The sequence below is a fragment of the Scyliorhinus torazame genome, chromosome 5 (genome assembly GCF_047496885.1).
Source record: "Scyliorhinus torazame isolate Kashiwa2021f chromosome 5, sScyTor2.1, whole genome shotgun sequence".
Classification (NCBI taxonomy): Eukaryota; Metazoa; Chordata; class Chondrichthyes; order Carcharhiniformes; family Scyliorhinidae; genus Scyliorhinus; species Scyliorhinus torazame.
Window position 1 is genome coordinate 248,264,803 of NC_092711.1, and position 13,253 is coordinate 248,278,055.

Consider the following 13,253-nt stretch of genomic DNA (forward strand, 5'->3'; position numbering starts at 1 on the left):
AGCGCAGGCGTTCCTGGAGGCCACGTCCAGGGAGCCTGCAAGGGCCTGTGCCTTCCTGAGACCCAGGGTGTCCTTTTCTAACAGACGCTGGCGGATTTGTGAAGATAGCATACCTGCCACGAAAGCTTTCCGGACTAAGAGTTCCGTGTGTTCGCTCGCCGAAACTTGCGAGCAGCTGCAGCTTCTTCCCAACACCAGGAGTGCACGGTAGAATTTCTCCAGCGATTCCCCAGGGGTTTGTCACCTTGTTGCAAGCAGATGCCGGGCGTAAACCTGGTTTACTGGGCAAATATAGTGTCCTTTTAGCAGCTCTATTGCTGCATTGAAGTCTTCTGCTTCCTCGATCAGGGTGTAAATCTCCGGGCTCACCCTTGAGTGCAGGACGTGCAGTTTCTGCTCACCCATGGGTGCGTTTTCGGCCGTCCCGAGATACCCTTTAAAGCACGCCAGCCAGTGCTTAAAGATTGCTGCTGAGTTCGCCACGTGGGGGCTACGTTGCAGACACTCTGGCTTGATTCGGAGCTCCATCCTTTCTTCTTAATAAAAATAGCTTGTTAAATTGATGCACGATCAATGACCACTAAAGCGAGGTTGTAGTCCAACTGAAGGCTTTAATAAGCTAGAGTTTTCCCCCAACAGCTCAGGTACAGAATGAAGGCTGCTGGGGCGGCACTGGTTCGTATACCCCGCCGAGCAGGGCGGAGCTATCATACATTCTAACCAATAGAAAGCATACAGTTTCCACCAATGGTGCTTTAGCCTATCAGGTACCGTAATACCTATAATACCACAGGCAGGAAAGTGGAATTAAGGCCACATCAGAACAGCCATGATAGTATTGAATTGTGGAGCTGGTTTGAGGGACTGAATGGCCTACCCCTATGTGTTATGTGCTTTAAAATTTCTTTTGTCCTTTTCAAGTTCTACAGAATACCTTTCACAGCTCACAATGCCTCCAAATTTCATATCATTCACAAACTTTGAAGTTGTGTCCTGTACATCAAGGTCAAGGCCAATAATATATAACAGATAAAGTAAGGGACCCAAAACACTGACCCCTGGGAAACTTCACTACAAACCTTCCTTCAGCCAGAAAAACATTAATTAACCACTCGTCTCTATTTCCTGTCACTCAACTAATATCCTATCCATGTTGCTACTGTTCCTTTTATTCCAGCTATAACTTTGCTCAAACGTCTGTTGTGTGGCACTGTAACAGACGCCTTTTGGAAGTCCATGTACACCACATCAACTGCATTTCCTTTATCAATCCTCTCCATTACCTCGTCAAAAACTCCAAGTTGGTTAAAAACATTGTTTTCCTTATAAAATCCATGCTATCATTCTTTAATTATCTCATATTTGTCCATCTGATGATTATTTTGTCCTGGATTACACAAGTTTCTACAAGTTTCCCCACAACCAAAAGTTGAACTGACTGAGGTATAGTCACTGAGATTGACAGGGGAACACAGTAGAATGGCACAGTAGCAAGCACTGCTGCCTCACAATGCCAGGGACCTGGGTTCAATTCCGGTCTTGGGTGACTGTGTGGAGTTTGCCCTTTCTTCCCCTGTCCGCGTGGGTTCCCTATAGGTGCTCCAGTTTCCTCCCACAGTCCAAAGATGTGCAGGTTAGGTGGAGTTATGAGGATAGGGCTGGGGAGTGCATGTAGGTAGCGTGGGCCAAGGGTCAGTGCAAATTTGATGGGCCAAATGGCTTCCTTGTGCACTGTATGGATTCTATGGATATTATCTTTATTTTTTTTTAACATTTGGAATTCGCCAATCCTCTGGCACCATGCCTGAGTCTAAGAACAACACAGAACAAAGAAATGTACAGCGCAGGAACAGGCCCTTCGGCCCTCCAAGCCCGTGCCGACCATGCTGCCCGACTAAACTACAATCTTCTACACTTCCTGGGTCCGTATCCCTCTATTCCCATCCTATTCATGTATTTGTCAAGATGCCCCTTAAATGTCACTATCGCCCCTGCTTCCACCACCTCCTCCGGCAGCGGGTTCCAGGCACCCACTACCCTCTGCGTAAAAAACTTGCCTCGTACATCTACTCTAAACCTTGTCCCTCTCACCTTAAACCTATGCCCCCTAGTAATTGACCCCTCTACCCCGGGGAAATGCCTCTGACTATCCACTCTGTCTATGCCCCTCATAATTTTGTAGACCTCTATCAGGTCGCCCCTCAACCTCCTTCGTTCCAGTGAGAACAAACCGAGTTTATTCAACCATTCCTCATAGCTAAGACAGCTAAGAAGGAAAACTGAAAAATTATGGGCAATTTGCACTCTTGTTTTCATAATATTTTTGAATGCACCTCGTCAGGTCCTGGTACTTTATCCACTTTAAGCTTGGTCAGCCAATCCAATACCTCCCCCTTATCAATTTTAATTACCTCTGAGGCAGGATTCTCCGACCCCCCGCCGGGTCGGAGAATCGCCGGGGGGTGGCGTGAATCCTGTCCCGCCGCTCCAACGCCGGCTGCCAAATTCTCCGGCTCCGGTTTTCGGGCGGGGGGCGGGGATCACGCCTCGCCGGTCGGGGGCTGTTGGCAGCAGCCCCCCCCCCCCGGTAATTCACCGGGCCCTGATGGGCCAAGTGGCCACCTGTTTTCGGCCAGTCCCGCCGGCGTGAATTGGACATGGTCTATCACTGCGAGACCTGGCTTGTCGGCTGTCTACCGGAGTCCTCGGGGGTGGACCCGGCTCTGGGGGGGGCCCCCACGGTGGCCTGGCCCGCGATCGGGGCCCACCGATCTGCGGACGGGCCTGTGCCATGGGGGGCACGCTTTCCCTCCGCCGGCCTCTGTAGGGCTCCGCCATGGTGGGTGCGGAGAAGAAACCCCCCCTGCGCATGCGCAAGAACATGCCGGCGGTTCTGCGCATGCGCCAACTCGCGGCAGCCCTTCGCCGCCGGTTGGCGCGGCGCCAACCCCTCCGCCGCTGGCCTAGCCCCCGGAAGTGCGAAGCCACTGCGCCACAGTGCCACCATTCAGCCTCATTCTCAATTGTATTTTCTACAATTGCATCTGTCATAAGCACACTTTTTCTTCTTAATCTTAATTTTTTAATCTCTTTTGTCACCCCAAAAGAATTAGCTTTATTTGACCTACCATTCTCTTTCACGGAAATATACCATGATTATGCCTGAACTATCTCTTCTTTGAAGTTAGCCCATTGTTCAGCGACTGGTTTTCTGCCCCACTCTTTGACCCAATTTATTCAACCCAGATCTGTTCTCATCCCATTGAAATTGTCTTTCCCTCAGTAATTATTCTTACTCTGGATTGTTCTTTGTCCTTTTCCATAGTCAGCCTGAACCTTAGAAGCCCTTCTCCTAAATGTTCTCCCGCTGACACTTGATCCACTAGGCCCAGCTCATAATCAAGAACCAAATCTAACTCTGCCTCCTTTCTTGTTGAACTGGAAACATACAATTGGAGAAACTTTTCCTGAACACACTCTAAGAACCCTTGCCCTTGACAGTACTTCTATCCCAGTCCATATTCTGATAATTAAAGTCCCCTAATATAGCTACTCGCTTTGCACCTCTCTATAATTTCCTTGCAAATTTGTTCCTCTATATCCTTCTCACCAGTTGGTGGCCTATACACAACACCGAGCAATGTCATTGCACCTTTTTTTGTTTCTTAGCTCCAGCCAAATACATTCTATCCTTATAACCACAACATTGTGTTTCCACATGGCAATCAGCACCAGTAACTCATCAATCTTGTGTACCACACTCTATGCATTCACATACATGCACAGTAACCCTGATTTAGATGTTATTACTTTCTTCCTTACTTTGACCCACACATATTAAACTTACTATTCTTTCTACTAATGCTTTCCCAGTATTCTATGCACCTTGGCTTTCCCCTCTGATATTAACTTTTCGTTCCCACGCCTCTGCTAAGTTAGTTTAAACCCTCCCCAGTTGCAGTAGCAAAACAGCATGCCAGGGACTCAATCCCATCCATCCCAAATTCATCCCATCTGTGCCAAAGTTCAGTTCCAATGTCCAAACAATTTAAAACCCTCCCTCCCGCCACAAATTCATCAATTTTAGCCTCCTATTTCTATACTCACGGTTGTGGTACTGGGAGTAATCCAGAAGTTACTGCTTTTGAGGTTATGCTTGCAAATTTCCTACCTCGCTGCCTAAATTCTGTCTGCATCTATCATTCATACCAATGTGGATCACTATCAGGGTGTTCTGCAGCTGTTCAGTGACATCCTTGACCCTGGAACCAGAGACGCAACACCTTTTCCTGGATTCACATCTGTGCCTTCAGAAATGCCCTAAATATTGAATCATCTATCGCTAATGTTGTTCCAGTTTTCCTTGTATCCTCCTGTACAATGGAGTCATATGGTTCCATGGACGTGGATTTGGCTGCACTTCCCAGATGTTGAACCATCACTCTCAGCATGATTTCGAACTGAATACTGGTTGCAAATTTTACAGGGCTCCTGCACTACCTGTCTGTGGTCACCCATTCCAGCAAGGCCGCACAGTGGTTAGCACAGTTGCTTCACAGCTCCAGGGTCCCAAGTTCGATTCCCGTCTTGGGTCGCTATCTGTGCAGAGTCTGCACGTTCTCCCCGTGTGTGCGTGGGTTTCCTCCCGGTGCTCCAGTTTACTCCCACAGTCCAAAGATGTGAAGGTTAGGTGGATTGGCGATGGTAAATTGCCTTAAGTGTCAAAAAGGTCAGGTGGGGTTTTGGGGATAGGGTGGAAGCGTGGGCTTAAGTGGGGTGCTCTTTCCCAAGGGCCAGTGCAGACTCGATGGGCCAAATGGCCTTAATTGTATGATTGTATGTATGTATGATTTCGTATGTATGTATGATTTCCTCTCACCCTGCATACACTTAAGCTTGGATTGTGCTTTCTATAAACCTGCTATCCATGAAGCTCTCAGCCTTGCAGATGTGTCACCATGACATCAATTGCTGCTCAATGTCTGAAACCCAGAGCGAAAGTGGCTGCAACTGACAACATTTTCTGCACAAATGGTAATCCAACACATGGGGTTCCCACATATCACAGGATGTGCATTCTTGGGGTCGGAGCAGCCAAGTATTTCCTTATTTAATAATTAACCTTGCTTCTGCTAATAATCCTTATCAATACTAACGAGCCACAGTAAATGTTACTACTATTAATAAACCTTACTAATAATGAGAAAACCTACAATTACCTAATTCACCTTAATAGTAGCAATAAACTTTACATAACAATAAAATATATTGATATTTAATAGTTTTATTGTTTTCAATTTGCCAGTTGTATAAAATCAGTTCCTGAGCAGCAATACTCACCAGTCAATCAACTTACATTTGTGTTTCCGAATGTGGTTCCGATTGTCCTCACGCTCCAAACTGGCAAGCCCCACTGCTCCTGATCTCTCACCCCTTTCCTAACTCCACTGCTCTCTGACCTCTCATCCATTTCCTAACTCCATTGCTCTCTGAACTCTCACAGCCACTCTCTGACCTTTCACCCCTTTCCTAACTCCACTGCCCTCTGACCTTTCATCCCTTTTCTAACCCCATTACTCTCTGACCTCTCACCCCTTTCCTAACTCCACTGCTCTCTGAACTCTCATACCTTTCCTTAGTCCACCGCTCTCTGAACTCTCATCCCTTTTCTAATCCTGATGTGGAGATGCCGGCTTTGGACTGGGGTGAGCACATTAAGAAGTCTTACAACACCAGGTTAAAGTCCAACAGGTTTGTTTAAAATCACTAGCTTTTGGAGCACTGCTCCTTCCTCAGGAGAATGAAGAGGTAGGTTCCAGAAACATTTATATAGACAAAGTCAAAAATGCAAGACAATGCTTTGAATGCGAGCATTTGCAAGTAATTAAGTCTTTACAGAGCCAGAGGGGGGTAACCCCAGGTTAAGGAGGTGTGAATTGTCTCAAGCCAGGACAGCTGGTAGGATTTTGCAAGCCCAGGCCAGATGGTGGGGGGTGAATGTAATACAACATGAATACAAGGTCCCGGTTGAGGCCGTACTCATGTGTGCGGAACTTGGCTAGAAGCATCTGCTCAGCGATTCTGCGATGTCGCGCGTCCTTAAGGCCGCCTTGGAGAACGCTTACCCAAAGATCAGAGACTGAATGCCCTCGACTGCTGAAGTGTTCCCCGACTGGAAGGGAATATTCCTGCCTGGCGATTGTCGCGCGATGTCCGTTCACCCGGACATAGAATGGTTCATCTTAAAAAGTTATAGCAAATTTTGGAAACTAAAATGTTAATATATGACTAAACAGTTACAAAGTTCCACATTTTGTCAAATGGCTAATTTGTTGAAAAATAGCTGTAAAATGCATTGATTCAAAATTCACGATTTGGAGATTTCTTTTTCCCTTTCTAGCATATATTGAAAATCCTGCTCATTGATGTCACTTATATTAATCCCTTCCATCTGGGAACTCCACAAAAGGCAGCTTCACTGGAGAGTGCAACTTCTCCTGATTGTCGTATCTAAACTGTACCTTCAGTTCCCAGAACAATTCAGCCAAGACTGAATTTATGAGACCACTGGATGTATCTTGAGTATTATGTAGCAATGTTTTTCATGCATTTATGACTGTTTATTTATCATAAAACTTGTGTTTTGGGCCAGGGTTTAGAAAACTCCAAAGTATATCACGGAGTTCACCTAAACTGTTTATTAACTTTGGTTACAATGAGCACAAGAGCCTGCCTTTCAGGTGATATTCATCAGATGCCTTAAGCACTTTTAATCAAAACAAAGTTTATTCTACGAATTTAGTTAACATTTTTATAAACACACACAGTAGGCATTTTTATCATCTACAAACATAAATACCCCGCGCAGTTACAGTACACTATTTATAACTCTTAATAAATTTCCCTCTTAAACTGTTTCAATTTAATAACAAGATCCCATAAGTCAGAAAACCCTTTACAAAGTTGTGGCCCAGCACACAGCACTCAAGACCTGGTTTAGATGCTCTTGTGTCCATTCCAAAACAGCAGGTTTGAATTTCTTCCAGAAAACAATTATTCTTTTCAAGTTATCAAGTAATCTGGAAACAGCTTTTAAAATGCAGAGAGAGAGAAACAGGACAAGACTTCTCTGTCTGAATTCAGCAGCCAAATGTGAAACCGAAAGCAAAAACTCACAGAGCCACAAAACAGCCCCAAACCAAAGCGAAAGTAAAACTCAGAGCCACAGCCCAGCTCCACCCACACAATGACATCACTGAAGCCATGTGATAAGACAAAACACTTCATAAAGGAACACTCCCATGACAATTGTAAAATAAAATTTCCAATTATTATATGGTTCTGTCCTCTCCCATGGTTCATTACTCTAAATAGCAAACTAAATTATTCCAATTCACACATTCTTGATCTTCCACATTCTACACTCCACAAACCTGAGGTCATACAAAACTCTGTTGTCCTCTGGCTTAACCCGCATAAAGTCCCCTTCCCCTATCACCCCTGTGTTCGCTGACCTAGAATGGTGTCTGGTCCTGCAACAGCTTGATTTTAAAATTCTCATTCTTGTTTTCAAATCCCTCCTTGGCCTTGCACCTTTCTTATCACTGTAATCTCCCCGAACCCCACCATCATCTGAGATATCTGAGCTCTTCTAATTCCCAATTGTAATTGCTCCACAATTGGTGGCCGTGCCTTCAGTGGTCTTGGCTTCAAGCTCTGGAGTTCCCTCCCTACACCTCTCCGTCTCTTGACCTTGCTCTCCACACTTGACCAAGCTTTTGGTCATCTGACCTATATCTCCTTATGTGACTCAGTGTCATACTTCATGTTCTAATGTTTCTGTGAAGCACCTTGTGTACATGGTACATTTCTTTACATTAAAGGTGCTGAATGAATATAAATAACTGTTATTTTAATGTTTTAATAGCAATCTTTTTTTTGTTCGTTTTTAATAGCTACTGGCTGTAGACTGGCCTTTTGGCGTTGAAATATGTAAGTTTGTACCATTTGTCCAGAAGGCATCCGTTGGTATCACAGTCCTCAGCCTATGCGCACTGAGCATTGACAGGTAAAAGAACTCTTTTATTTTCACCTTGTTCAAACAATTAACTCACGGAAGAGACAGTTATTACTGTGCTGATCATATATTTCAACAGACATTTTATTACCAAACTAAATTAAGTAGCCAACCGCCAATATGGCTAGCAGAATTTGCCAAAAGGATATTGAACAAAATTCCCCTACATGAATTAAGTATAGAATCATAGAATCATAGAAGTTTACAGCATGGAAACAGGCCCTTCGGCCCAACCAGTCCATGCCGCCCAGTTTTTACCATTAAGCTAGTCCCAGTTGCCCGCACTTGGCCCATAACCCTCTATACCCATCTTACCCATGTAACCATCTAAATGCTTTTTGAAAGACACAATTGTACCCGCCTCTACTACTACCTCTGGCAGCCCATTCCAGACACTCACTACCCTCTGAGTGAAGAAATTGCCCCTCTGGGCCCTTCTGAATCTCTCCCCTCTCACCTTAAACCTATGCCCTCTAGTTTTAGACTCCCCTACCTTTGGGAAAAGATGTTGACTATCTACCTTATCTATGCCCCTCATTATTTTATAGACCTCTATAAGATCACCCCTAAGCCTCCTACGCTCCAGGGAAAAAAGTCCCAGTCTATCCAGCCTTTCCTTATAACTCAAACCATCAAGTTCCGGCAACATCCTAGTAAATCTTTTCTGCACTCTTTCTAGTTTAATAATATCCTTTCTATAATAGGGTGACCAGAACTGCACACAGTATTCCAAGTGTGGCCGTACCAATGTCTTGTACAACTTCAACAAGACGTCCCAACTCCTATATTCAATGTTCTGACCAATGAAACCAAGCATGCCGAATGCCTTCTTCACCACCCTGTCCACCTGCGACTCCACCTTCAAGGAGCTATGAACCTGTACTCCTAGATCTCTTTGTTCTATAACTCTCCCCAACGCCATACCATTAACTGAGTAGGTCCTGGCCTGATTCGATCTGCCAAAATGCATCACCTCACATTTATCTAAATTAAACTCCATCTGCCATTCGTCGGCCCACTGGCCTAATTGATCAAGATCCCGTTGCAATCCTCGATAACCTTCTTCACTATCCACTGTGCCACCAATCTTGGTGTCATCTGCAAACTTACTAACCATGCCTCCTAAATTCTCATCCAAATCATTAATATAAATCACAAATAACAGTGGACCCAGCACCGATCCCTGAGGCACACCACTGGTCACAGGCCTCCAGTTTGAAAAACAACCCTCTACAACCACCCTCTGCCTTCTGTCGTCCAGCCAATTTTGAATCCAATTGGCAACCTCACCCTGGATCCCGTAAGCTTTAACCTTCTGCAACAACCTACCATGCGGTACCTTGTCAAAGGCTTTGCTAAAGTCCATGTAGACAACGTCTACTGCACTGCCCTCATCTACCTTCTTGGTCACTCCCTCAAAAAACTCAATCAAATTTGTGAGACATGATTTTCCACGCACAAAGCCATGCTGACTGCCCCGAATCAGTCCTTGCCTCTCTAAATGCTTGTAGATCCTGTCTCTCAGAATACCTTCTAGCAACTTACCTACTACAGACGTTAGGCTCACCGGTCTGTAGTTCCCAGGCTTTTCCCTGCTGCCCTTCTTAAACAAGGGCACAACATTCGCCACTCTCCAATCTTCAGGCACCTCACCTGTGGCTGCCGATGATTCAAATATCTCGGTTAGGGGACCCGCAATTTCTTCCCTAGCCTCCCACAACATCCTGGGATACATTTCATCAGGTCCCGGGGATTTATCTACCTTGATGCGCTTTAAGACTTCCAGCACCTCCTCGTCTGTAATATGCACACTTCTCAAGACATCACTATTTATTTCCCTTAGTTTCCTAACATCCATGCCTTTCTCCACCGTGAATACCGATGAGAAATATTCATTCAGGATCTCACCCAACTCTTGTGGCTCTGCACATAGATGCCCTTGTTGATCCTTAAGAGGCCCTACTCTGTCCCTAGTTACTCTTTTCCCCTTTATATATCTGTAGAATCTCTTTGGATTCTCCCTTGCATTATTTGCCAAAGCAATTTCATGTCCCCTTTTTGCCCTCCTGATTTCCCTCTTAACTCTATTTCGACAATCTCTATACTCTTCAAGGGATCTACTTGATCCCAGTTGCTTATGTACGTCATATGCCTCCTTCTTCTTTTTGACCAGAGTCTCAATATCTCGAGTCATCCAGGGTTCCCTACTTCTACCAGCCTTGCCCTTCACTCTAAAGGGAATGTGCTTACCCTGCACCCTGGTTAACACATTTTTAAAAGCCTCCCATTTACCAGCCGTCCCTTTGTCTGCCAATAGTCTCCCCCAATCTACCTCTGCAAGTTCCTGTCTGATACCATCAAAATTGGCCTTGCCCCAATTAAGAATTTTAACTCTTGGGCCAGACCTATCATTCTCCATAGCTATCTTGAAACTAATGGAATTATGGTCACTTGTCCCAAAGTGATCCCTCACTAGCACTTCTGTCACTTGCCCTTCCTTATTTCCCAAGACGAGGTCAAGTTTTGCCCCCTCTCTAGTCGGTCCATCCACATACTGAATGAGAAATTCCTCCTGAATACACTCAACAAATTTCCCTCCATCCAAGCCCCTAATGCTATGGCTGTCCCAGTCAATGTTGGGAAAGTTAAAGTCCCCTACTACTACCACCCTATTATTCTTGCAGCTATCTGTAATCTCCTTACATATTTGCTCCTCAATTTCCCGCAGACTATTTGGGGGCCTGTAGTACAGTCCTACCAAGGTGATCTCTCCCTTCTTATTTTTCAGTTCCACCCATATAGACTCAGTGGGCGAACCCTCGGATATATCCCCTCTAAGTACTGCTGTGATGTTCTCCCTAATCAAAAACGCCACTCCCCCTCCTCTCTTACCTCCTGTTCTATCCTTTCTATAGCATCTGTACCCCGGAACATTGAGCTGCCAGTCCTGCCCCTCCCTTAGCCATGTTTCAGTCATAGCTATAATATCCCAGTCCCATGTGCCCGTCCATGCCCTGAGTTCATCCGCTTTGCCCGTCAGGCCCCTTGCATTGAAATAAATGCAGTTTAATGTAGACCTTCCTTGCTCTCTGCCCTGCTTTCTCTGGTCATGCTTTACACACTCTCCCTTCCTGCCTTTTGTTTCTGTCCCCACTGACTTCCTACATCGGTTCCCATCCCCCTGGCACATTAGTTTAAACCCTCCCCAACTGCACTAGCAAACACCCCCCCGAGAACATTGGTTCCGGTCCCACCCAGATGCAGACCGTCCGATTTGTACAGGTCCCACCTCCCCCAGAATCGGTCCCAATGTCCCAGGAATTTGAAACCCTCCCTCTTGCACCATCTCTCAAGCCACGTATTCATCCTAGCTATCCTGTCATTCCTACTCTGACTATCACGTGGCACTGGTAGCAATCCTGAGATTACTACCTTTGAGGTCCTACTTTTTAGTTTAACTCCTAACTCCCTAAATTCAGCTTGTAGGACCTCATCCCGTTTTTTACCTATATCGTTGGTGCCTATATGCACCACGACAGCTGGCTGTTCACCCTCCCCCTCCAGAATGCCCTGCAGTCGCTCCGAGACATCCTTGACCCTTGCACCAGGGAGGCAACATACCAACCTGGATTCTCGTTTGCGTCCGCAGAAACGCCTGTCTATTCCCCTTACAATTGAATCCCCTATCACTATAGCTCTGCCACTCTTTTTCCCGCCCTTCTGTGCAGCAGAGCCAGCCACGGTGCCATGAACCTGGCTGCTGCCACCTTCCCCTGGTGAGCCATCTCCCCCAACAGTTTCCAAAACGGTAAATCTGTTTTGGAGGGAGATGACCGCAGGGGATCCCTGCACTGCCTTCCTACTCTTCCTCTGTCTGTTGGTCACCCTTTCCCTATCTGCCTCAGTAATTTTAATCTGCGGTGTGACCAACTCACTGAATGTGCTATCCACAACTTCCTCAGCATCGCGGATGCTCCAAAGTGAGTCCATCCGCAGCTCCAGAGCCGTCAAGCGGTCTAACAGGAGCTGCAGTTGGACACACTTCTTGCAGATGAAGGAGTCAGGGACACCAGAAGGGTCCCTGACTTGCCACATCTCACAAGAGGAGCATGACACGGGTCTGAGCTCTCCTGCCATGACTTAAAACTGAAGTTAAATTTGAACTACACTACACAGCTAAGAGAAAGTCAAAGAGAGAGAAATCACTTACCAGTTACAAGCCAGAATTAAGTCCAGATATTTGCACTGTCTGACTGGGACTAGGGCAAAAAATATTTAAGTATTTTCCCTAAACATATTATAATTGCTGGCTTTAATCAAGATACTAGGTTCATTACCAAATCTGCCAAACTACTGGCTCAGTACTGGGGAGGCAGCGGCATAGTGGTATTGTCACTGGACTAGTAAACCAGAGACCCAGAGTAATGCTCTTGGGACCCAGGTTCAAATCCCGCCACTGCAAATGGTGAAATTTGAATTCAATAAAAATCTGGAATTAGAAGTCTAATGATGACTATGAAACCATTGTCAATTGTCGGGAAAACCCATCTGGTTCACTAATGTCCTTTAGGGAAGGAAATCTGCTGTCCTTACCCGGTCTGCCCTACATGTGACTCCAGACCCACAGCAATGTGGTTGACTCTTAACTGCCCCTCAAAGGCAATTAGGGATGGGCAATAAATGCTGGCACAGCCAGCGATGCCCACGTCCCATGAACAAATAAAAAAAACCTCAACATCAGGAAAATAAAGCACCTAGATTTAAACTCATGCCATATTTACTTTTATTTTCATAAAAAACAAATGTCATAAGTGTTCTTTGTAAATAGCAAACTAAATAACATACTATCCACTCTTTATAAAGTTCTCTAAAAATAAGGACCTTGCTTGATTTTCATTGATGTTGTCAATACATTTGTGCACATTATGTCAATATTCCAGTCACCGGACATTTGCAAAATAACACGATGTCCCAGTGTGCACATTTACTTTAAAAAGGATAATGAAGACTAAATTTGCAATCCATAACAAGCCATCATGGGCTGGAATATGAGTAGATGATATCATCTTTGTTATGTATAAGGACTAAAGATTTGCTCTGATCCCCTGCCTGCCAGCTTACTTGACCAAACTCAGACGTCTTAACTTAATAGTAGATGTCTTAATTATGCATGAAG

General features: G+C 45.3%; 1 protein-coding gene across 2 annotated transcripts in view; it reads left to right on the forward strand.

The window, feature by feature from the left end:
• Window positions 1-13,253, forward strand: part of LOC140421019 (endothelin receptor type B-like) — a 58,430-nt gene that overhangs the window by 29,473 nt on the left and 15,704 nt on the right. For both annotated transcript variants that reach the window (XM_072505308.1, XM_072505307.1), the window contains one exon: window positions 7,956-8,068. In XM_072505308.1, the coding sequence (XP_072361409.1) occupies window positions 7,956-8,068 (113 nt within the window). The remainder of the gene's footprint in view (window positions 1-7,955; window positions 8,069-13,253) is intronic.